General features: G+C 38.0%; 1 protein-coding gene across 17 annotated transcripts in view; it reads left to right on the top strand.

Moving 5' to 3' along the window:
* SYNE1 (spectrin repeat containing nuclear envelope protein 1) overlaps nt 1-25,932 on the top strand; it is a 480,528-nt gene that overhangs the window by 56,024 nt on the left and 398,572 nt on the right. Inside the window, exon 1 of one of the 17 annotated variants that reach the window (XM_086708156.1) lies at nt 6,679-6,855. The exons of the other annotated variants lie outside the window; for them this stretch is intronic. Coding sequence (XP_086564282.1) covers nt 6,816-6,855 — 40 coding nt within the window. The 5' untranslated portion in view covers nt 6,679-6,815. Of the gene's footprint in view, nt 1-6,678; nt 6,856-25,932 lie in introns of those variants that run through there. 17 annotated transcript variants of the gene reach the window in all.

The following is a 25,932-nucleotide window of genomic DNA, read 5'->3' as shown; positions in this document are numbered from 1 at the left end:
GTTGTGACTTCGTGATGATTTAGTTATTATTAACAACGAAATAATTGAAGAATTTGGTGGAGCTGTCAGACAGGGTCTAGACAATACTGAAATAATTACTAGACTTGCGCTTTTTATTTATTTTTTTAATTAATTAATTTATTTTTTAAGTTTATTTATTTTTGAGACAGAGAGAGACAGAGCATGAATGGGGGAGGGTCAGAGAGAGAGGGAGACACAGAATTGGAAGCAGGCTCCAGGCTCTGAGCCATCAGCCCCGAGCCCGACGCGGGGCTCGAACTCACGGACCGCGAGATCGTGACCTGAGCTGAAGTCGGATGCTTAACCGACTGAGCCACCCAGGCGCCCCAACACTTTTTGTTTTTAAATGAAGTCGGCACTGGGTTGTAAATCAGGTAAGCCACCGATGATAGACCGAAACCACTAAGATCACATCTTAATGGTAGGCTAAGATCATATTTGGATCACTTGTAAATTAATAAAGGGTTATTTATTATATCAAAGTATGGCCTCAAGCCACATTTCCACAGCTACTTTATTAGCATAGAAAATCAAACAATCACATCTTTGCCATCAAAGAGAGGAGTTTTATATTCCCAAATTGTTGCAGATAGCATAAGAATTCACACTCCCAGGTTTTCTCCACAAAGATCCCTGAATTACTTACGTGTGTGGCCCTCCATCGTCAGAGTACTTGCGATGTGGACTGTATATATTCTTTTTTTCTTTCTCTATATTCATCTCGTTTGTAAAGCTGTTGGCTTCCCTAGCTTTCTGTTACAGATCGACAAACTGACTTGTCATTTTTAATCGTGTAATTATTGATTATCGCGAAACAACTTTTAAATAGAAAATAATTTGTCTTTTATTTCTATTTACCAACAGAGCTGAACTATATACTGAGCACTCTCTTGTGTGCTTTCCAGATGTTAACTCCTGTTACCCTCCTAACAACCATATGTGGTGTGCGTCATTATCATCCCCACTTTACAGATGAGGCAACTGAAAGATGGAGCGTGTGGGTAATTTGCCCAAGAGGTGGAGCTGGAACTTAAACCAGGCCCTTGGGATGCATGCCTTTAACCACAATGTTACAGAGTTTATACAGTGTGTATTCCATACCGGGATCCCCGTACTTGTCGATTGTGCCTGAGAGGCACCAGTCTGGTTAAAACAGATTAGTGATCTGATTCTGTATGTCAGGGCTGGGCCTGGGTAATAATCTACATTTGTCCCAAGTTCCCTGGTGATGCTGGTCCAGACACTTTGAGAATCACCTGAGCTGTCACAATATTGAGGTTATGGGAAATAAATAGCTAATTCATCCATGCTGTTTTGTTTTCATGGTAATAATTGAAAATAGGAACTTTGGGGGGTGCGTGGGTAGCTCAGTTGGTTAAGCGTCTGACTTGGGCTCAGGTCACGATCTCGCGGTTTGTGAGTTCGAGCCCCGCGTTGGGCTCTGTGCTGACAGCGCAGCACCTGGAGCCCGTTTTGGATTCTGTGTCTCCCTCTCTCTCTCTGCCCTCTCTCCCTTTCTCGTGCTCTGTCTCTCTCTCTCTCTCTCTCTCTCTCAAATGAATAAACATTAAAAAAAATTAAAAAGAAAAAAGAAAATAGGAGCTATTTATGGCTCAGACTCTCTCTTTTAATTACTCCTGGATTTTATTCTTATCTCATTGTTTTAATATCCGTTTTTTTACTGAAATAACTTCAAACCTTATTTTATATATTTTAAAAGCCATTTTGTGAGTTGCCTGTTCATATCTTTGTTTAGCAATGTAGTATAGCTTAAGGTTTTCCTCATTGATTTTATTTGAAATTTTAACTCTTTATTTTTGCAAATATGTTACCCATATAGTCTTCATGTTTAATTATGTTTAAAATTTGTCAAGTGTGTAGTTGTTATTTTTATGCAATGAAATATAGTCCTCCTCTGTTATTTTTAGGCCTAAATTGTCTTCAGTAAACATAGATACTGACTTTATTTTCAAGTACTTGTTACAGTTACTTTATTTTCATTCCTTAAACCATTTGGAATTTATTTTGGTGTGCAGTGAGGCTCTAAATTGATTTTTCTTTCTTTTTTTAGAAAGTTTATTTATTTATTTTGAGAAAGAGAGAGAGAAAGAGAGAGAACCAGTGGGGGAGGGGCAGAGAGCGATGGAGACAGAGGATTCAAAGCAAGCTCTGTGCTCTCAGCACAGAGCCCAATGTGGGGCTTGAACTCATGAACTGTGAGATCACGACCTGAGCCAAAGCTGGATTCTTAACCAACTGAGACACCCAGACGCCCCTAAATTGATTTTTCTTTCTTAATTTGCCTACTAGTTTTGCCTAAGCCATTCACTAAATAATCTTTCTCATTTTTGTTGGGATAGACTGGGTTCTCTTTCTGGACTATGTTTTCCATTCCATTCTGCAGTTCTCTCCTTCTCTGTTATCAAACTGCTTCAACTCACTTAGTCTTTTGTTGTATTGGAATATTTGGTGGGTTGAGCCCTTTGCTCCCCCTATCATTATGTTTCTTTTATGTAATGAAGATTATCTTCATAAAGGAGTCAGAGCTCTCATTTTTTAAAGCATATAAGAAACTGTTTTTGACAACTTAGTAAAGATCACTATTTTCTTGGATTTTTCAGAAAAATCTGTAAATTCAAAGTTACCCTTATAATGACTTTGGCATTGGGATGGCAGCTGAGTTTTAGACTAAAGACATCATGACAAAAGAAAAAACATTATTTTATTCTTCCCTGTTGCCTTGGCTTCAGAGAATGATAGAAGGAGTCAGTGTCTCCAAAGAATGGAGACAAAGAATTTAATAGAAGCATCAAAATAATCTATTATATATATACTTCACTATAGGCTTGCAGAACAATCCACAGAGAGAGACCTTTCTAAAGAAAATTTAAAGAAATTAAAAATTAAAGAAAAATATGAGTTACAGAAGTGAGGAAAACAAAAGGACATACAATTTTTATGTTGTGAGAAAGGAAAATACGTTTCATTGTTGAAGTGTTGGGCATGCTTTGGTTCACGTTTAAAATAGTATGTGGGACACCAGTGGATATTTTACAGGCCACAGAAGAACCTGAGTCTGTAGATTGGTTTTCTGCCCCCGAAATTATACCCTTAAATGACGAGAGTCAGTCTTACAACTGCTGTTTTTTGTGAGAGTAATACCTGAGTCAGGCCAAGCTCCCGTGGAGTATTCCTGTGAAGACGCCTCATTGGAAGCAAACCTGGGGTTTCTCTTCCTGCCTCATGTCCATTTGGCGGCCTCATTCCTGATGATTCCACTAGGCCTTATCCTAGAGTACCATGCATTTGAGACTTACTGCCAAAAGTGCTATTTTAACCATGCTTTTAGTATAATTTGAAAGGTGGTGGATCAGACTAGAATTGCCTCTAAATATACAATGTACTGCTCTTGCGTCTATCTTCCTGTGTTCCCTTTGCACCTCCTTCCTATCACACTTCTTTGCTGTTGCTATTTTCTAAGCCAGATTTTTTTTTTCCCTTTATGTTGGTATTGTCTCTTCCTGAAAGGGAACAATATTGCCCTTGACAAACCCAAAAATAAAAGAGAAGGTCGTGCTGGTTCCTCTAGCTTGAGAAGAGAGAGCATGTTATTTGTAAACAAGCCAGCATCTTCGCCCCGCCCGAAGTCCTGCCTTCTTCACCTTTGTCTCTTTATCTCAATGACATGAGATGCTTTGCTCTGGGTTCCCAAGGCACCAAACTTTGGGAGCAATTAATAAAAACGAGGCTACTGTATTTGCTTCTTCCCCTGAAACACACAGACTGATGTATTGCTGTAGGGGGAAAGTACTCCTGAGGGATGTGAAGAGACTATGTTTACAAAGAGGCTAGGTTTAGGCTCTGCGTCTTCCTTTTTTCTCCTTGTTCACCTGTACTCAACCCCTCCAAAATTATCAATATACCCAATCAGTACTTTGCACATATTTTGTGTGTAGTAAATCTTAAAAAAAATTTTAATGTTTATTTTTTATTTTTGAGAGAGAGAGAGAGAGAGAGAGAGAGAGAGAGAGAGTGCGCACAAGTGGGGAAGGGCAGAGAGAGAGAGGGGGACACAGAATCCAAAGCAGACTCCAGGCTCTCTGAGCTGTGGGCACAGAGCCTGATGTGGGGCTCGAACCCACGGACCAACTGTGCCAAGTCAGTTGCTTGACGTACTCAGCTGACCTGAGCCAACGTCAGATGTCAGAGGCTTAACCTACTAAGCCACCCAGGCACCCCTGTAGTAAATCATTTTTAAAAGCTAGTTAAGAAATTTGGTCCTCCTTGAAGACTATAAACCCTCTTTAACCTAACATTTCATTCCCACATTTCCTTGCCCTTAGTGATTAATAGCTGCTTAGCAAATAGAAATAAGGCTTACATGAGAAATTTGAAAAAATAAGACAGCTTATTTGTAAATCCATGTAAATCATTTCTGTCTTACTTGTTTTCTTCTGTGTTTCTTAGAAATAATGCCCTTTTTTAGAGGTGGCTTTTAAAATTTCTTTCAGTAAGGGAAGTATCCAAGTAAGTGGAGATTCTAAAGTGATACAAAGTTGAGGAACCTTTGACTCTGGGTCTTGAGCAAATACAAGTGAGAATTTCAAGAATAATAAGGGTGAAGACTCAATGTGGAATGCATAGTCCTCACCCAATAAAGGATGAAAAAAAACCCAGTGCTGTGGTGCCTTGATAGCTCAGTTGGTTAAGCATCTGACTCTTGATTTCTGCTCAGGTCATGATCTCATGGGTTGTGAGTTCGAGCCCCACATTGGGCTCTGCACTGACAGCATGGGGAGCCTGCTTCGATTCTCTCTCCCTCTCTCTCTGCCCTTCCTTGCTCCCCTCTCTCTGTCTCTAAAAAAAAAAAAAAATTAAAGAAAAAACTTAAAAAGAAAACCAAAACATGCCAGTAAACACAAACAAGTACTGTTAAGTCCGTACCTTGCACTGACTTTCCATTACAGCAAATGCCATACTGGAAGACAAACCCTTATGGGGGAGTGGTGAGCCCTGATCTCAAGGCTGTACGATTACTTCATTCCCAGTAATTAAATAACTTGGTCACTAGCCCCAACCATGTCAAGATAAATTAAATCTAATGGCTCAGATTTGTTCTGTAAATATATGCTGGAATGTTTTAAACTTCACACTGAGCTCTGATTCTTAGTGTTTGGAACATGTAAATAGATACCAAATTTCTCCTGGCTTACAGAAATTTCTTAGTTTTCTTGCCTCTGTTAAATGCATATTCTAGTAAATAAAATCAAAGAAGGCAATGGTCGGTTCTTTTTGCTTAGCACAAGCTGTTGCTATCATATTTAAATTAATGAGTAAAAATGAATAGGACAAAAACTAACATTTATTGATGAACAAATACTATGTGTTAAGCTTTGGACAAAACATTTAGGTAAAGTGTCTCATTTAACCTTTACAGTGATTTGTGGTACTTGTGTGTCTCCCTTTTACAAACGAGCCAACTGAGGCATAAAATGGCTGAGTCACCTTTTAAAAATCTTCTGGTAAACGCGAATGCTGGGGATTGCAAGTTAGGTCTGTTGTGCTCCCAGGGCCAAAAATTTACTCCTGATGGAATTAATTATTCCATTCTGCCTCTACTGAAGAGTAGTTTTATTGTTGTTTTCTGTAAATCATGGTAATAGCTATCATTCTTTATAAACACGCTTTGTAAACAAATTTGGTATTACAATAAACAGTCCTTACTCTAACTGGGATAGAAAAATGAAAAACATTTCATTACTAATATTGTTGTAACGTCGTTTTAACAGGCTTTACTATGGCTGCAACTGATTTCTATTTTACCTTGAAATCCCAGGTCAAGAAATTATTGTATTGTAGCTTGGAGAGATCCACAAATCTGTAAACATTTCTTGCTTGGGAATCTAATCTTAAATTGTGTTAGGAAGCATAAAATGGAACTTTTAAAATACTCTTTATAGATTCTTGCACCTATATTTGTCTTCCATAACTGATATTGTATATGCTTAAATAATGTAAAAACTCTCTAATATTGTTTATAAATGTAAATATATATATGTAAATACATATACACAAACTATTTATATATATATAATTATATATATATAAACACTCACACATAGAGCAGTGTGACTACCTTGGTAACTTGTTATAATGTATATTTCTAATGCGGTAGTTACAATTTTTAACTTGTGCGTCACAGTATTAGCTATTTGGATAGAATTCCAGCAGGTTCAAAGAGCAAACTAAAAATAAGTAAGATTATATCTTGTACGAAAACAAATATGAGAAATTAAATGTCATTGTAATATTTGTCTACAAAGGATTCATTTAGTTTCTTTCTCCCAAGTTCCAAAATTAAAACTTTATATATATATCAAAGGTTATAATTTGGGACTTTTAATAATTTGAATGATTTCTTTTCTACCAAAAAGAAAAAAACCCTTATAAGCTTTTAGGATTTTAACATAGTAAGAATGCCTGAGTTCCTAAGTATAGACAAAGAAGGTGTTATTTTTTTCCCCCGAAAAAAGCTTCTGAAGCACTTTTTATAAATCAATAGAAAAATTGTCTTTGTAGAAATGCTGGCATTGGAGAGTGGTGCATTTGGTCAGTAAGCAGGGGGTAAGGCTAAAGAATGAGAGAATAATATGCTTTTATAGAGGCGTTGCTATAGGGATATTTTAGGGAGAATGTTGCTAGCCGAGCTGGAAGTTCCCTTGGTGAAAGCTGTGTTTGATTTAGAAACTGATTGAATTAGAACAAATTCCAAAAGTAACTATAATAGGCGGGACATGATAAAACCAAACTTCAAGACTCCTGGTGCGATAAAAGGTACTTTTGTTATTATCTGTGTGTGTGTGTTTGTGTGTGTGTGTGTACTTTTTCTTTTAATATAATTCCAGTTTGACTCCCTGGTACAAAAACTTTGAGATTGTATGAATAGACTTTAAAACAACTCTAAGTTTAAATTGTTTTCTTCCTATTTTATCTGAACTAAGCGCTAATGGAACTGGAATGAATAGTTCTGATTTATGTTCATGATTTCGGAAAACCTAAACAAATATTTACAGTGTAAGCCTGAACAGTGAAAATTTATGAGGAATGCTGAGATAAGATAAAAGCTGAATTTTAGCATAGAAATTTAGGTGATTGATATATAGGTATTTTAAAGAAATGGTTTCTAAAACTTAAGACATCAGTGCATCAGTGTCTACCATTTATAACAAAACTGAGTATCTTCCTCAGACTAATGAACAAAAATACTCTTGAAACCTGAATCTGGTCAAGAATTCATCACAGTCTGTTGGTGACTCAACTTTTTCTTTCTTTTTTTTTTTACTTCCAGTATTATTGCTTTTAAAATCTAATTTTTAAAGTACATTGACTTATTTCATATCTTGATCTGAATGTAATGAAATTATTTCATCTTCTCTTTTATTGTTTTCAGACTCCTATAAAATGTGATGATGACTCAGAATTTCACCACCTTACCACTGTGTTTAGCTAGAAGATGGTACCCAGATGCATTTTAGTTTGCTGCTGGGGTCATGTCAACTTTTTTTACATTCTTTTTCAGTGATTAGACCTCCAACCATAATTATGTAGCCGAGACATTTTTCTTACTAAGAAACAAAGGTGGATACACTAGGAAGTCTTATGCTCATGTTTGGCTACATGGAATATACTGAGAGCAACAAGTTTGTTCTTGACATAGCTGATTGGTGTTTGGAATCTAGTATTTGGTTATATATAATAACACCAAAATCGTATATTTTGTATACATTTATTAAACTGTGTTTCCTTGATTTAAATCTTTACATCATACAAATAACTTTTAACTAATTCTGGTTGTTCTGAGTTTCGATGAAATAATTCAGTTGAAATAATGTATTTATACTAATTTAAAATACTTAGAGGTAGGGTGGATAAAGTGAACAGAAAACTTCTTCCGTTTTCCTCAAGGATATATTTAAAACAGCCATATAGAAGCACCTGGGTGACTCGGTTGGTTATGCGTCAGACCCTTGATTTCAGCTTGGGTCATGATCTCACAGTTTGGTATGTGAGTCTGAGCCCTGTGTTGGGCTCTGTGCTGACAGTGTGGAGCCTGGTTGAGATTCTCCCTCTTCCTCGCTCTGTGCCCCTCTGCCGCTCTCTCTCTCTTTTGAAACAAACTTAAAAAAAAGCCCAGCCATATAACAACCATATAATATAATATATTGTAATTAAGATAACTAATATAATATATATATAAATGTCATCTATATTATAGTATACATTATTATGTTATATATTTATTTTTTAGTATTTAATTTTTTACTGTTTTTATTTATTTTTGAGAGAAAGAGAGAGTCAACACCAGTTGGTAAGGGGCAGAGAGAGACGGAGACACAGAATTCAAAGCAGACTCCAGGCTCTGAGCTGTCAGCACAGAGCCCAATGCGGGGCCCGAACTCACGTACCACAAGATCATGACCTGAGCTAAAGTCGGACGCTCAACCGACTGAGCCACCCAAGCACCCCTGTATTATATATTTATAATATATTATGTATTAAACATGATATATAACTTATATCATATATAATGTTTTATATATTACAAATTCTTTCCTTAAGGATATAATTTAAATAATTGTATTAAAATTATAATAGCTTCTTTTTAAATTGGGAGAGTCTTTATTCTGCTTGTCACCTCTTCCTAAGATTTCTCATCACAACTGCTTTCTTACTTCACTTTCCACCTGTGCATATATGGAAGTCAAGTCTTTCTTTTTTCTTTTTTTTTTTTTTTTTAATTTTTTTTTCAACATTTATTTATTTTTGGGACAGAGAGAGACAGAGCATGAATGGGGGAGGGGCAGAGAGAGGGAGACACAGAATCGGAAACAGGCTCCAGGCTCTGAGCCATCAGCCCAGAGCCTGACGCGGGGCTCGAACTCACGGACCGTGAGATCGTGACCTGGCTGAAGTCGGACGCTTAACGCACTGCGCCACCCAGGCGCCCCCTAGATGTCTTAAAGTCAGTTACCTTAAGGTGATCTGAGAAGCAGCTGGCCTAAGAAAATGGAGAGTAATAGGTCTATGGAAAACTAGGAAATGTTAAGGCTCACCCCGAAACACTCAAGTTGAAACATTTTCTTAGAACACTGCTGGTGAAAGAAAGCACATTTTGGGCCCATGTCCTGCCTACGGGCGGGCCAGTATCTGATGCTCCCTGTTTCTTATTTGCATAAGCTCCTGGCTGGTGCCCTTGAGGAGCTGCTGAGAACAGCATCAAGCATCACCTGCAGGGCAAAGAATCTGACAAGATGGATGGTAATATGGAGGCAGAACTAGACAGTGGTTGCTAGAGTTCTCTGGTTGGAGAAGCAGAAAGGGACCTCCTGTAGGAAAGCCCAGAGGGCAGAAAGGCAGAACCCAGCTTGGCTGGTTGGATTGAGATAGCATGTGAATTAGTGACAAAGCGTTCAGACTGGTGGGACTAAAGCATCTGGACGATTTGGAGAATGTGTGTAATTGACTATCTCATCGGAGGTGGGACCTCGCCATTTCTTTGAATTATAGGCTCTTTGCAGTGGATGTAGCACAAGCTGTAGGGTGCAGCACAGGTCCTGCCCTTCAGTCTTAGGGCCCTCATTTCCCCAGCTACCCTGAGCGTTGCTTGCTGGAGGTTGACAGCTGAGCCCCTCCCCAGGATGTGTCCTCAGCCCAAGGGATCTGCCCCATCCAAGTTATGCTCCCTTCCCCAGGGAAGCCCATATGCAGTGAGTGATCAATGCCTGGGTACAAAGTCCCGGCCCCTTACCTCAACTTAGGATTTCTCTGAAAGAGATCCCAGCTTCAGAGACCTAACTGCATCTCAGTTCAACATCTCCCTCTGCACAATGCTTCTTCCTTCACACCCTTCAAAATGTTTCTGAAAGCACATGCCAAAAAAGATCCTGCTGACAAGACTTCTTCTAGAGTGGGTTTCTCTGTTAGCCTGACCTGTGACACATGCTAATACCAAGGCAGATACAAATATAGAGATGGAGAATGAAGAGATGGAAACAGTTGGAGAACTGAAGACAGCAGGTCAAAGTGTCACTGGGGAGAAGTCCTTATAGCTTGTAGCTCAGGAAGATGGGGAAGCAAACAGGATTTAGCTCGTAGGTGCTCTATCTGTTGGTTAGATTCTAGCCAATTAGTTGCTCATACGGTGCAGGGGGATAAGGAGTCCCCCTGCACCATAGGAGTTGACAATTGAGTGTCAACTCATTTGCTGAGACAATTTATTTCTGAAAGTGGGTTGTTTAATCTGAGAGTTGGGGATAGTGTTGACTATCTCTAGGGTTTGGTAACAATCATAAGATATAAAATATTCTGGGAACCCCAATGGACAATGTGGATGTGAAAATAGAGTGAAGGCACAGGCTTTGGGTTGCTGCAGAGCCATGCTTTTCCACTTGGTGTCTGTCTGTGTCACCGTAGGCAAGTTGATGAACCTTGATAACCCCGGGGTTTTGTTTTTGTTTTTAATTTAAGTTCAAGTTAGTTCACATAGCATGTAGTCTTGGCTTCGGGAATAAAACCCAATGATGCATCACTGACATATAACATCGAATCCTCATCCCACAAGTGCCCTCCTTAATGCCCATCACCCCTTTAAGCCGACCCCCACCATTCTCCTCCCCTCTAGCAACCTTCAGTTTGTTCTCTGTCTCTCTTGTGCTTTGCCTCCCTCTCTATTTGTATCTTATTTTTCCTTGCTATGTTCATCTGTTAGGTTTCTCAAATCCACATGAGTGAAATCACTTGATATGTGTCTTTCTCTGACTTATTTCACTTAGCTTATTACCCTCTAGTTGCATCCACATTGTTGCAGATGGCAAGATTTCATTCTTTTTTCATTGCCGAGTAGTTTTCCATTATTTACATACCACATCTTCTTTATCCATTCATCATCTGATGGACATTTGGGCTCTTTCCATAATTTGGCTATCGTTGATAGCGCTGCTTCTCTTCATAGAGATAGCCCTGGTTTTTTTACATATAAAATCCAAGTAGGGGGATATTTTCTCACAGGGTTGTTGCAAAGTTTAAGTTAGATAATATGGATCATGAAGGTACATAACATCATGACTGCCGCATGATACCTTCTAAACAGATGATAGCTATCGTAACTATTTAAAAAATTAAAAAATGACACATTACTCTACAGATAAGCTTGAACACGTGAGGCAGTTCATTTGTGACACTGGCACTCAGCAGCTGTTGTCTCACGCGGAAGCCTCCGCAAATGGCCGAGTGGCCGCAGGTTCTGTGATCCAGTGACTTTTCATTTACGATGAAGGTCACTGCCGTCGCTCCAGTCCTGAAGCAATCACAAATGGCACACCCTCTAGGGCTCTGTTTATGACTGGACACCAAATGCAGGTCTTCCGAGTGGCTCATTGAACGTGTCTACGATCCAGGGTTGGATATGTTTGGGATTGGAATTTCCGACGTCTCCTCCTCAAACTTTGTGATTCAGTCTTATGTTTCAGTTTTACTGTTTTTGGCTTTTCTTTTGATAATTTTGCCTCCATTTTAGATTCAGGAACTTCACTGTTAAGATTGTAGCCCTCTTTGCTTCTGACGGGGACATGCAGTATAAAATGGAAGATAAGTAAGATTGTGTCCAATTACTGTGTTGTTTGGATATTGATAAAAATAGTGAAGAGAGAGGGGCGCCTGGGTGGCTCAGTCGGTTAAGCGTCCGACTTCAGCTCAGGTCACGATCTCGCGGTCCGCGAGTTCGAGCCCCGCGTCGGGCTCTGTGGTGACAGCTCAGAGCCTGGAGCCTGTTTCAGATTCTGTGTCTCCCTCTCTCTCTGACCCTCCCCCAATCATGCTCTGTCTCTCTCTGTCTCAAAAATAAATAAAATGTTAAAAAAAATTTTTAAAAATAGTGAAGAGAGAGAAAAGGAAAATTTAGATCCCAAGGTGTGAATGAGAAATAATATTAGCAATATTTTCAAATATAAAATCCCTAAATGTGGGATTGTAATCCTAAACCTGCTTAAGACAAAGGGCAGTATTTTGGTGAGAAAAAAACAAAAACAACTGAATTTTGAAGATCCTAGATAAGAAAAAGTCATATTTATTTGGAAAAACTATATGTGTTTTAAAGCCTAGACTAAATATTGAATGTAAAATATGTGAATGCTGTGATCAACTACTCTCTCCCAGCCCCAAATAAAACACTGTATGTTGATTGGTTGAAATACTAGTGTTGAAGTCCAGTTTAATGTTAAAATAGAGTGGTTGTACGAAGAAGGTGTTTTAAGACATTTTCCGGTACCTGCTTTCCTTCTGCTACTCTTGTGTTGCTAAGTACTTAAACCAGGAAAAGATTTCAAAGTTGTGGTAGTTTTCTTGCAAAGTCAGGAGTTGGGCCACTTTTTACAATTAGGGAGCTACACGTGACAGGTTCGTCCAGGGTCAGCCTAAAACTTTTCCAAAGACTTCTGTGCTAACTGGAAGTAATCCTTCATCAAGGAGATCAGCTGTCCTCTGACTTTTATTTCTTATGTGACTTTTATTTGTAATTTATTAGAAAAAAATTTAGATGCAGAAGCAGCATGTTCCCCTGAGCTCCAATGCGAGCAAACAGTGGGGGTTGGCTTTCACTTTCTCTACGCTCAGGTTGCCTTTAATTTCGTAACTGCGGTCTTTTTTTTTTTTTTTTTATCTGCTCACATCTTCCATGTCACTGTTTGTTGTTACTTTCTGCTGCACGTACAGAACCTGCAGCATCCTTCCTTCTGATTCCTGTTCTCCCTACTGCAGTAGGAGGGGCCACACCATACTCTCCGATGGCATGCAGAGCTGGTCAGAGCAGGATGCTAGCTCACAGGAGGGGCGCGATGGTATTCATTAAATAAATGAATCAAACAATCAGCAAATAAATCTAGTGATAATTAGGTTAGACTAGGACACAGACTATCTAATTTCTGGCCATAGTTCTACAGATCTGTAGCCTTTATTCCAATTTATAGATTACTGGTATTTTTCTTAATTCTCACCATGCTTCATTTCCTCATTTACATCTCCGCTTAAAATACCTCCTGTGCCTACTAGGCCTGGTTCCTTGTGTGAATGGGATGAGAAGTAAACATGAAAACATGAGTAAATCCAACTGTTTTAAGGATATAAGGTATTTTCATTAATTCACAGGTTATCATTTTCTTATCATTAAAAAAAATTTTTTTTAATGTCTGTTTTTGAGAGAGAGAGAGATAGAGTGCAAGCAGGGGAGGGGCAGAGAGAGAGAGGGAGACACAGAATCCAAAGCAGGCTCCAGGCTCTGAGCTGTCAGCACAGAACCCGATGCAGGGCTCGAACTCATGAGAGGTGAGATCAGGACCTGAGGTAAAGTTGGGATGCTTAACCAACGGAGTCACCCAGGCACTCCTCTTATCAATGTTTATATCCACCAATCATGGATATAAAAAAAGTGCCAGAAAACAGTGGATATAGTGACAGAAAAAAACACAAAAGCTCTGTTGAAACTATTCAAATGTATTGTCTCTATTTAAAACTAGAAGATGTTGGAGGAGGCCCCTGGTATGAACTGCCATAGTGAACTCTCATTATATTTATCACTTTTCTTTATTATTGATTATAATCCTCTGCAGGACACATCTTTATCATTGTACTTCCGTATCATACACACAACCCTTTATGCAAATGTCTAAGCTTTGTTTTCCTAGTCATAATCTTTTGAATTTGGGGAATATAATATGTTGGGAATACCCCATGTTATGTATCACCTTCAATCAGAGCACCTTGGAGTCAGAGGCATTAATATTTCTGCAGAGAAAACTGTTAATTTTAACATTGGGTGGGATAAAGATTATAAATAGCCTCTTCTCAATTCAGGGGAGGTGTGTTTTTTTCTCCCCACCAAATGATTTTACTAAAAATTTATGAAATTGAGGCCTAAAGGTTCAAGGATGATATATCTGTTACATCCTCTCTCCCATATCTCCATCCACATGTGATTAAAATTCTTCCTGGAAAGAAAGCATTTTCCCCGTTATTGTATTGGGAGAGACTGTGGATAACAGCCTGGCACATTAGCTGATCTATGTGTCCTTAGAAACCCAGCCATATTCAAGTACCCTGCCCCAAACAAATACATTAAAATTCTCTAAATTTTTAAATATTTTTTTTTATATTTGGCTGAGTGACATGCTATATACTTTTCCTGGTCTGACAGTGATAAAATGTTTATAATGAATGTTAAATGTTAAAATGTTATAATCTTATAAATAAAAGGTTTAATGGTTAAAATTAAAATGCGATAATGAATGGTTCAGGCTATATTTTTAACTAACCAACTAAAGCCAATCAACTATTTTTGTTTTATTTTTTTAGAGTTCTGAAAAAAGTTTTTTTAAAGGGTTAGAATATAGTAAAATAAACCAATACAATTTTAGGATATATATATATACCCTCTACCCACCCCACCCCCACCCATTCTGCACCACATAAGACATGAATTTCCAGATTTGAATGACACTGTACTTTGCCACCTCTTAAATAGATATATCTCAGTGTAAAGGATTTCAGCTTAAATAAATATATAAACTGTGGGAATAACCCAATATGATAAGGACTTTTTGGAGTAGTTAATTGAACAATCATAATTCATTAAAAAAAAATATATATATATATATATGTATATTCACTTAAAACACACACACACACACACACACACACACACACATCTTCAAATATTCATACCAGTTTATTGCCATTGTCATCCATAGATGAAAAGGGCATAGTTTAGGTCACTGATTCTCAACTGAGGTGATTTTTCCCCCTTAAAATAATTGGCAATGTCTGGAGACATTTTTAATTATCACAATTTGTTAGGGGGGAGTGGGGTGCCATAGGCATCTAATGGGTAGATGCTGGGGATCCTAACCATCTTATAATGTAGAGCACAGCCTCTCATGGCAAAGTTTGATCTTGCTTTTCAAAATGTCAGTAATGCTGAGGGATGAGAAACTCTCACTTAAGAGCTGAAATAATAATTTTTTTTCTCATCCTTTGTGCCTTAGATTCATAGTGAGATAGTATTAAATTACATAGAAGTAACTTTAATGAAACAGGGCTTTCAGAATCTGGTTATTGGTTTTACATAAAAGGAATACAATTCCAATTCCAAAAATCTTAAGAGCAATATGTCTTTCTTGACATTTGCTTTACAAAAACTGAAGCAATGATGAGAGCACTCAAAATGCTCTAAATTTTTAGGGCAAAATGCCCTAAAAATTCTCTTTACTCCTCTTTTTCCTTAAGCCCACTCTTCTGGTAGTTGTTTATCTTCTCCTCTCCTTTCCTTCTGTGTGTCCCTGGTTAATCCATGCTTAACCATGCGGAGAATAACTTTGCACGTCTTGTTCTTTGCCACTTTTTTCTCTGTTACTCATCTGATAAGAACATCAAAGGCCCGGGAAGTGGACCCAACCAAGCAAGCCTAGAAACCTGTTGTAGAAGACAGAGTGACCCAGGGAGAAAAAGGAGGATTACTTGTGTGTCTATCATACAAGTAAATGCCTTTGTTTCAGTTAGCTATTGCTGTGTAACAAATCACTCCAAACTTAAAATAATCATAATTCATTTTTCATAATCGGTGGGTTGTCACACTAGTTCACAGTTAAACATGGATGGTTTCCTAAGGACCATCTTACATATACCTAAGACAACGTGCCGGGCAGTGATTTAGTCTCTTGGGATATAATGATGGGGAAAGTACTTTCTTGACATGAAGAATGTCTGGGTGTGGGAGAGAGGAGGTGACAGATGCATCAACCTTGAATCTTTTGGTCTCAGTTTGCTGGCTTCATTTGGGATGAGTGTTCATCTGCAGGGTTGGCTGAACTAGCTCCAAGATGACCTCACCCATGTGTCTGGAAGTTGGTTCCGGCTATATGATAGGGCATCTCAGTTCTTCTCCACATGGAATCTTGTCCTCCAATATAGACTTCTTTCCTTACGTGGTGGTTTTAAGGCAGAAATCCAAGATAGCTAAAACAAACGGCAAGACTTCTTAGGCCTAGAATCAGATGAAGAAAGTCATTTTTGCTGTGTTATTGATCAAAGCAAGGTCAATACAAGATCAGATTCAAGGAGGGGGAAATCAATTCAACCCTTTGATGAGAGGAAAGACAAAGTCACCTTGTAAAAGAGGATGCATATTGGAACCAGAGGATTTTGTGGTCATAATTTAAAATCTGTCCTCTGGTCACTATTATTTATATTCTTTCCACACATTAGAATACATTCACCTCCTCTCAAGGCCTCGGAAATCTCATCCAATGATGTCAACAAACTTCAAATCCAGTGTCATGTGATCTGCATCTTGTCATTCGTCTGCATACAAATGAGGCTCCTCAAGTATAATTCTTCTAAATCCCCAGGCCTATGAACTAAAAAGAGAAGCGACTGCACCCATTCATCCAAAATGCAATGATGAGAGAGGAGCCAGGTCCATTGCAGTAGATGCCTCTGTTCAAAGAAGGGAAGAAGGGAAAAGAGATAACAGTCGTGGTCTGAAATAATTCTGAAATCCAGCCAGGCACGTGTGGCTAGTCCCTTTAATCCAGGGGCCAGTGACATTCCCTGTCTTTTTGATAAGAAGTGGTTCATGTTTATGGATGATTGCCTTCTTTTTAAAGAAAAAAAAAATTTAATTTAATTTTTTTTTTTAGAGAGTAAGAGTATGAGTGGGGTAGAGGGGAGAGGAAGAGAGAGAAAATCTCAAGCAGGCTACATGCTTAGCATGGAGCCTGAGGTGGGGCTCGATCCCATGACCTTGAGATCATGATTTGAGCCAAAATCAAGAGTCAGATGCTCAACTTACTGGGCCACCCAGGCGCCCCTGGCTGACTGTCTTCTTAGCCTTCTTCCTCATCATATTAAGTGTGGTTCCAAAGTCTTGTCTTCATTTTGAACTGTCCTGTCCCTTTAGTACAAGGTGGTGGTGTTTTTGCTTAGCAGATTTGTTGACTTCCTAAAAATCTGCTTGGAGTCATTCTGTGCCACTCAAACCCCAAATTTAAAACAGTTTTTGGACCATAGGTAAAGGCTCTGTGGTCAGTGCCCTCAAGCTTCTTAGAAGCTGGTTTATCTAGTTGAGAAGGTCATGTAGGCACTACCTTAAATCTTTCTGGGTTCTTAACAATGCAGCTTCCTAGTGTCTGCCTCTTGATTTCAGCTCATGTCATGATCTCACTTTTCATGGGTTCGAGCCCCATGTAGGTGCGGAGGCTGCCTAGGATTCTCTCTCTCCCTCTCTGTCTCTGCCTCTCCCCAGCTGTGCACTCAAACTCTTTCTCTCTCAAAATAGATAAAGGTCAAGAAAAACAAAAACAAACCAACAATGGGTCTTACAGTCACGCTTTTGACTTATTGTTATCCTAAAACCCTGTTTTACTTTGCAAATATTTTTCCAGGAAAGACTGGGAATGTCATACTTTCTAATCCAATGCAAATGAAAAAGGGCCTTCTTTACTTCATCTCTCTCTCTCTCTCTTCCAGTATCTCAGAAGAAGCCAGTTGATACTGTCAGCTTTCTGCAAGGAAATCTTTCTAGTCGAATGCACAAGTTCAAGTTACTGCAGATGACAGAGTAGACAGTACATAAAATACACGTGGCTCTTCTGATCTCTGAGAGCAGAGTCTGCTGTCCTTTTCAGCGTCTGCTAATAGTTTCTTTCCAGCCTCCTCCCCACCTGGTCCCAAGGCCAACACCACATGTTTCAGATCTTTGTTAGAGCAGCACTAGATTCCCAGTAGCAGTTTCTGTTTCACTTAGTCTTTGCTAAAGCACCACCAAAACTTAATGGCTTAAAGTAGTAACACATTATGGTTTCTCATGTTCCTGTGGGTGGGCTGGGTGTTTCCTGCGCTGACTATGCCTGAGCTCATTTATAGAAATGCATTCTGCTGGAGCATTAGCAAGGCTGGTAGGTCCACTGACTTGGATGGCTGCTAATGGTGCTAGCTTGCACTTGGGGTGCCTCGGTTCTCCTCAACATGACTTTTTCCCTCTAGGGTGCTACGGCAGCTTCCTTGTGTGGTGGTCTCAGGGCAGAGCTCTCTACGAGCCAAAATGGAGCCTTTTCAAGGCCCAGCCTCAGAAGTCCTATAAAATCATGTCAGCCATGTTATTTGGTCAAAGCAAGTCTCAAGGCCCGTCTAGACTCAGGGGGTGTGGCATCCACTTTGTGTCCACAGGAGGAACAGCAAAATCACATTGCAAATGCTGTGATAATCCAAATGAGAGGAATTTGTGTAGATATTTTGTAATCAGCCATAGCCTGATTTTGTAAATTTTTTTTTTCATTTATCCGTTTAATTTACCAATCTAAACATTGGATAATTATAAACGTTATTTCATTATGTTGAAATAGTCAACATACCTTGGACCCTACCCCTGTATAACAAAGTTAGTGATGATTTTAGTAACTGTAGATATACAACTGGGATCATATGATTCTGATCCCCAAACCAGTAATTTGGTTTTGACCATCTCATTGTGGCTGTTATTTAGTTAATAATGGTTACATTGTTACTCTATGCTTTTGTTGTTTTTCTGTCTGTAGCCATGTCATCTGGTTGTGCAAAAAGTCCAATCTACTTTCTACTTTAAAATTTCTTTCCAACTTTTTACTGAGGTAAATTCTTCTGCAGAAGAATTCTTCTGCAGAAATAATGAAAAACTTTATTAGGTATAATTAGGAAATTATAATTTAAAATTTTTGTTTTAAATTGGCATTTATATTTTCAGGTAATGAAAATCTGTAAGATGTTTATTTAAGTCATCATTGTCATTCATGCACCTAAAGAATAGAATGACAATCTGCAAAACACAAACAAGTTAATCATAGCCTATTGCAAGTTATCAATGTATCAATATATGATACATTAATATTTTTGTCAAAGATTGCAGTTTCAGACCTGACAACTTTATCTACTTATTTAAGCAGTTTTTCTTGTTGGTGTTTTCTTTTTTTTTAATTTTTGTTTAACATTTATTTATTTTTGAGAGACAGAGAGACAGAGCACAAGTGGGAGAGGGGCAGAGAGAGAGGGAGACACAGAATCTGAAGGAGGCTCCAGGCTCTGAGCTGTCAGCACAGAGCTGGATGTGAGGCTGAACCCACGAACTATGAGATCATGACCTCAGCCGAAATCGGGCACTTAACTGAGCCACCCAGGCGCCCCTTTTGTTGGTAATTTTATATTAAGATGATATTAAGGATAAATATACCCAGGAATTCACTATTTTGATCTTTATGATTGATCATGACCGATGAAAATAAACATCGTTATGTGGGTACCCATTTATGAAATACTCTCTCTCTCAGAAATAAGTTCTTATGGAAGATTTGTTACATGCAAAGAACATGCTGAGGTTGTTGGAGGGGAGGTAGGTGTGGGGGGGATGGGCTAAATGGGTGATGGTCGTTAAGGAGGGCACTTGATGGGATGAGCACTGGGTACTACTCCCGAAACCAACCCTACACTCTATGTTAACTAATTTGAATTTAAATACATTAAAAAATATATTTGTTAAATACATTGAAATATGCCAATTTCAATTACGTTTAGTATTTTTATTTTTTAATTTTTAGTATTTTTAAAGTCACCATCTTATTAGAAGGACACTGGCATATATTTTAACTTTTTAAAATTTAAGTAATGCTGTTTAAAAGCTAATGACCATGGACCTCTGTCTCACAGTTCTACATATTATGTATGGTAAATTCATTATATGTGGACTATATTTAATAAAAATACAACTAACATGTTTATAGGCAGCAACATTTTCATGATTGATTGCAAAGGCTCCACATAATCTAGGCCACTTTTTACTGTGGTCTCTTTGCTTGCACATACATGTGTAAGTCACTTGGGACAAACTACAGTTGTGCAAAACCAGCAAGTCACTGTTACTATGACTTACGACTCACCAGGAGGAAAACCGTTGACTATAGTCAGGTGTGATAGTTTGTTAATGGTCAGATTTAATCACTGTTGCCAAATTGGGCCTCATTTCTGCATGTGTCACGATCTTATCCTGAAATGGCAAAATACTTAGGCAATATATAACAGGATAAAGAAATATAGAAATTGAATGTCAGATCCTGCTCCCTTTATCTTTCACTTGTTTCTAGAGAGCGAAAGTGCCTTGGAATGTCAGGATTATTTCTTATAACATCACCAGGGCCATGTTTGTATAATAGCCTTCCTACAGAGACCTCTCTTAAGACCTAGAAGCTTCCAACTCCTTAGGTCTCTCAGACCAACTGCCTTTGAAACAGAACCAGTGATGGAAACCTCCCAAGGTGACGGACTTAGTTTTCATACCCACTGGTTTGGTTTGTTTTTGTTTTTGTTTTTGTTTTCTTTTTACCTCACACAGTCTGGCCTTTAGGAGGGAATCAAGGTTCAAATTTAGAGAGCAGGACAATTGGAGCTGCTTCTGCCCAGTCATACATGGCTCAAAACTTGGCCTTAAATGGGAGGCTGTTACGGGTTCCTATCTGTGGGGCACCCACCTCCTACTCTTTCTGGCTTCTGAAGCCTCACCTCGCTTTTGAGCTGACACCACCATCTTCTCTAGGCATTTCGTGATGCATTTGCAATGCACCAGAATCCTCAGAATTCTCTCTCTGGAGCCTGCTACTTCTCTTTCCTTCCTTGGTTAGTGGCATCATTATACAGTTGCGCATGATAAAAAAAATACAGACAGCACCCTTAGCTCCTGTCCATTTCCAATTGTTGCCTTGCAGCCATCTCACTTACCTTGTTCATCCCTGTTAAAAGAATTCATCACTTTTAACATGCGTTCTGCTAGTATAATCCTAAATATCCTCCCTGCTCCCAGCCTCTTCTTCCTCCAAGTAAGCTTCTACACTGCCACTGGAGTATATATTTCTGTGTCTCAGGTCTCATACGATCATGTCTTTGTCCTGTCCAAAACCGTTCGTGGCTTCCCATTGTTCAGAAGATGGAGACCAAACTCCGTGGCAAGTGATTCAAAGGCTTTAAGAACCTGATTGTTAGCTGTTTTCTAGGCTCACTTCCTTCTTTATCCTTCTCAAACCCTCTCTGCGTTGTAATTCAGCTGTAACAGATTTTTACTGTCGCTTTAATACATCATGCCATGTTTTTAAGAGACTGCCGCTTTCTCCTAAAAAGCTCTCTACCTGCAAATTTCTACTTACCTGCTGATGTTCTATGTAACGACACCTCCTTTTTTAGCTTCTCTGACTCTTCCAGCGTGTGCCATTACCCTGTAAGAGAACTAGCTACTCCTGTATTTATGTTCCCTCAACATTTTATATGTTCCTCCATTATAGTAGCTGACACATTGCTTTGAGCTATTATTTCCATATTTGTCTTTTCCATTTATTACTAGTTCCTTAGAATAGGGCCTGTTTCTTAGTCTCTAGCACTTCCTTAACAAATGCATCCATTCATTTCTTTAGTAATGAAACCATCTACTATGCAATAATGAAGAAGACGGTGATGGATAAGTCAGATGTGGTCCGTGCCATATAATCTGAAACTTAGATTCTAGTGGTGGAAACGAATAGGTACCCAAAAGATGATGGTACCAAAACTGATTTAGATGAGCACCAATACTGATTTAGATGAGATATTCAGGAAATAAAATCCACAGCCGTTCCTTATGAGTTTGTTGGGTGGGGATGAGGATAAGTAAAGACCCAAGGAGGACCTCACACTGACTGGTTTAAGAACTAGGTGGATTTTAGTTTGTATTAATAGGTATTAATAGGTATTAAGGAATAAAACTCTAAAAAAAATTTTTTTTAGATTTATTTATTTTTAAGAGAGAGAGACAGAGTGAAAGTGGGGGAGGGGCAGAGAGAGAGAGGGAGACACAATCCGAAGCAGGCTTCAGGCTCTGAACTCTCAGCACAGAGCCCAACATGGGGCTTGAACTCATGAACCGTGAGATTATCACCTGAGCTGAAGTCAGCCGCTCAACCGACTGAGCCACCCAGGCACCCCAGGGAATAGAACTTGTAAACAGGATTAACTTCTTGATCTCTGTGATTCCTAGAACTGGAGAACTGAGTTTACATGTGTGACATAGACAGAGTTCTCAGCATTTACAACTAGTATACATGTTCACCTAAATGTCTTAACGCATTACTCTTTTTACAGTTTTGTTGGAAATATTTAGCATGCATACATATGAACAGTTGGTAAGACCGTATCATGTTGTTCTAAAAAGCAGAAGATAGAAAAATCACTATAAGATTAACAATTAAATACATTTAAATAATACTCTATTAAATATAACTACTTATACACAGGAAGAACTATAAACCAATATTGTAGAGATTAGTTCAGTGCATCATCAACAGCTTTATAAAGAAGTGTTATTGTTCATAATGCTGTTTTAATGCAGTGTGGTAGACATTCACTTCATATTTCATAATACTTCCACAATTTAAACATTTTATGCTGTTGTTATCAGATTTAACTAGAAAATCCTGGACTAAATTATTTAGATTTTTATATCAAAAATGAGTATTTGCTGACATGATGAAGTTTTAGGAATTTTTCTTTATTTGGGGAATATCGTAAGTAAAATCAGAAAACATTTACTTAGAATTCAGTTGGCTGTGTCTGAAAATATAAAAAGTAGATTGCTAGAACCCAGTAAACTGCTTTTGCAGCTGTAATATAAAAGGAAACATGTAAAGAATTTGACACTTACATACATACAATGAATGCTACAAAAAAAAAAAAAACAAACCATAATTTGGGCTTTCTAAAAAAAGACCTTTTTTGCCAAAGTCTAAATATAAACTCAGAGATTTACCATCAGATGAAAGTAGCACAATAGCAGTATTGTTTCTTTAAAGGTGAGAGTAGTAAAAATATAACAACTTAAAATCAGGAAGTAATATCAATAGTTTATTACATAAATTTCTAACTCATACACTAACACTGTGCTCATTTAAGATTTTAAAACACTGACATCTTGTAACATTAATAAAATTGTGTACAATCTCAAATTGAGTTTAAAAATTTATATACACTGTAACTGTAGTCTATTTTAAACCTAGAATTGGATTTTATATATTATGGATAAAGTCCTGAATTCTATCAAATCTGGTTTGATTAATTAAGATTATTCTGCTGCTGCATGACTTTATTCATAGAAGCTAAAGATTTTAAGGTCAAACTCAAATTGATTTAACTATGAATTTATCATTTTAATCTGATGAATATTTGATATGACTAATATGGTAATTCCCATGCTATCCTTGGGCAAGTAGTATGATGGTGTAAGAACCTGACTGTGGAGACTAAAGCTTGGCTCTGCCTCTGGGTGGCTTTGGTAAAAATGCTTAACATCTACGTGCCTTGGTTTTCTTGTAAAATGGCATTTATAACAGTTCTTGGTTGAAGACTTGTTACAAGAAGTAAATGAGTTAATATGGATGTATTACATATGGTATGTAATAATTTATTATTAAATAATTAACATATAATGGGATCATTAGAGAGAGAGGAAATATCAGTGCCTGGGTACACATGACACTAATACAATACTGTATGTTAATTATACTGGAATTAAAATTAAAAAAAAAAAAAAGAGAGAATACTTCTGAAGAATAAACAATACCGTGACTTTGCCAAGAATATTTCTTAGGGAAAGGAAATGTTAATAATTTTGATGAAAGGATGATTACATATATGTAGATTCATCCAGAGTATTTCCTTGCTGAGTCATTGCAAACCGACCAATTAATAATTACTTTGATTCACTGGGGAAGTTACACTACTAGAAATAATTAAAAGCATTTGGAACCAGAAGATGAATTTGCATTATCACTTCCCATACTGTGTATAAGAAGATGTTAAGGGGGCGCCTGGGTGGCTCAGTCGGTTGAACGTCCGACTTCGGCTCAGGTCACGATCTCGTGGTCCGTGAGTTCGAGCCCCACGTCGGGCTCTGGGCTGACGGCTCAGAGCCTGGAGCCTGCCTCCGATTCTGTGTCTCCCTCTCTCTCTGACCCTCCCCCACTCATGCTCTGTCTCTCTCTGTCTCAAAAATAAATAAACTTTAAAAAAAATTAAAAAAAAAAGGTGTTAAGACATTATGACTTATATTATCTTAGAGCACAGAATTTATATATTTTAGGTGACAACAAGCTGCTTTGGTGCTAATTGTTTCACTTAGCATTTGCCAAATCTATCACATTTTTGATAAAATAAATTATTTTTCATTTGTTTCCTTTATACCCTTCCTTGGTCAAAAGTAAATACATGTTGAAGTGATATTTTTAAAATTTGAACTAAAGCATGTCAGTTTAGTATTTTAAAACGTACTTTCTATAGTTTCCAGTAAATTCTGTTTTTTGCTCTATGTTTAGTTGTCACCTAATCCTTAATATAATAGGCCATTCATATCATGAAAGGCCTAAAAATAAATATTTTTGTCAGAGTCAGATGTATCAGATACTCAAATGAAGACATGTAATACAAAAAATAATAAAGCAAATAAAATTATTAGAATTAAGCTTTCAGCAAAGTTTGACAGGACCTTGTCAGGGAGTGATACAGTTAATTCCATTACATTTTTCTTTTTCTGAGAACTCAGAGTGGCTGTATTTCCAGTTTGTTTTGTAGTTAAATTTGAGATTTTATCTGGGTTTTCCAAAAAGATATGGACAGAAATATTTTTATTTTTTAATGTTTATTTATTTTTGAAAAAGAGATAGAATGCAAGCGGGGGAGGGACAGAGAGAGAGGGAGACACAGAATCGGAAGCAGGCTCCAGGCTCCTAGCTGTCAGCACAGAGCCTGATGTGGGGCTTGAACTCATGAACCATGAGATCATGACCTGTGCTAAAGTTGGATGCTTAACCCACTGAGCCACCTGGTGCCCCTGGACAGAAATCTCTCATCTTCTTTCAAACTCAGCCTTTTAAACATCCCATGTAATTCTTAAGTTCTTTACAGAAAGAAAGAAAGAAAGAAAGAAAGAAAGAAAGAAAGAAAGAAAGAAAGAAAAAAAGAAAGGAAGGAAAAAGGAAGGAAGGAAGGAAGGAAGGAAGGAAGGAAGGAAGGAAGGAAGGAAGGAAAGAAGGAAAGAAGGAAGGAAAGAAGGGAGGGAGGGAGGAAAAAAATAAATATCAGTGCCTGGTACAGAAAAAGTATATGTATTATTATTTGTTTTTGTATGTACTTGAAAGTTTTAGAAGTGCATGCCTAAAGTACATTGAAGATAATGGTATTCTGCAAGTTCTTCGGATATATTCAAAATTTCTCCAAATTAAAATGTTACTAATTTTCTTCATTCCTTCATTGCACAGTATTTTTTTCTCATGTTTGTAGGCATTGGGAACAAAGTTACTGTCCTCATGGGGCTTATATTCCCATAGGCAGTCAGATGTTCTCACTTGAAGCCCAGAAGAGGTCAGCTCCAGGGATGTGGATCTGGGCACACCAGCCCTCAAAGGGCAAGGAATTGAAATGATGTCTTGTTCAACTGTGTTCCTCCCAACATCTGGTCTAGTGTTTTATAAACAGTTGACACTCAGTAGATGTTGTTGGAATGAATAGAATTCACCTTTTCTTAAAAGGGGTTAAACTGGCCCCTCCCTCTCTGGCCTTCCTATCTTTATGCCTCTAATTAAAACCTTCTTGGACCCTACTTCTTTTTGCATCTGATGTGAATTTTCTCTTGGTTCATAAGAAATTACCACAAACTTAGCATTTTAAAACACTTTTCTTTTATCATCCTCAAAATGGGTAAGTCAGGAGGCCATGCACAGCTTGGATGTGTTCTCTGCTCAGGGTCCCGCAAGTCGGCCATCAAGC

This window comes from Puma concolor, chromosome B2, assembly GCF_028749965.1.
Source record: "Puma concolor isolate L17-30 chromosome B2, mPumCon1.1.hap2, whole genome shotgun sequence".
NCBI lineage: Eukaryota > Metazoa > Chordata > Mammalia > Carnivora > Felidae > Puma > Puma concolor.
Note: the sequence above shows the minus strand (reverse complement) of the source record. Positions and strands in the feature narration are given on the sequence as shown.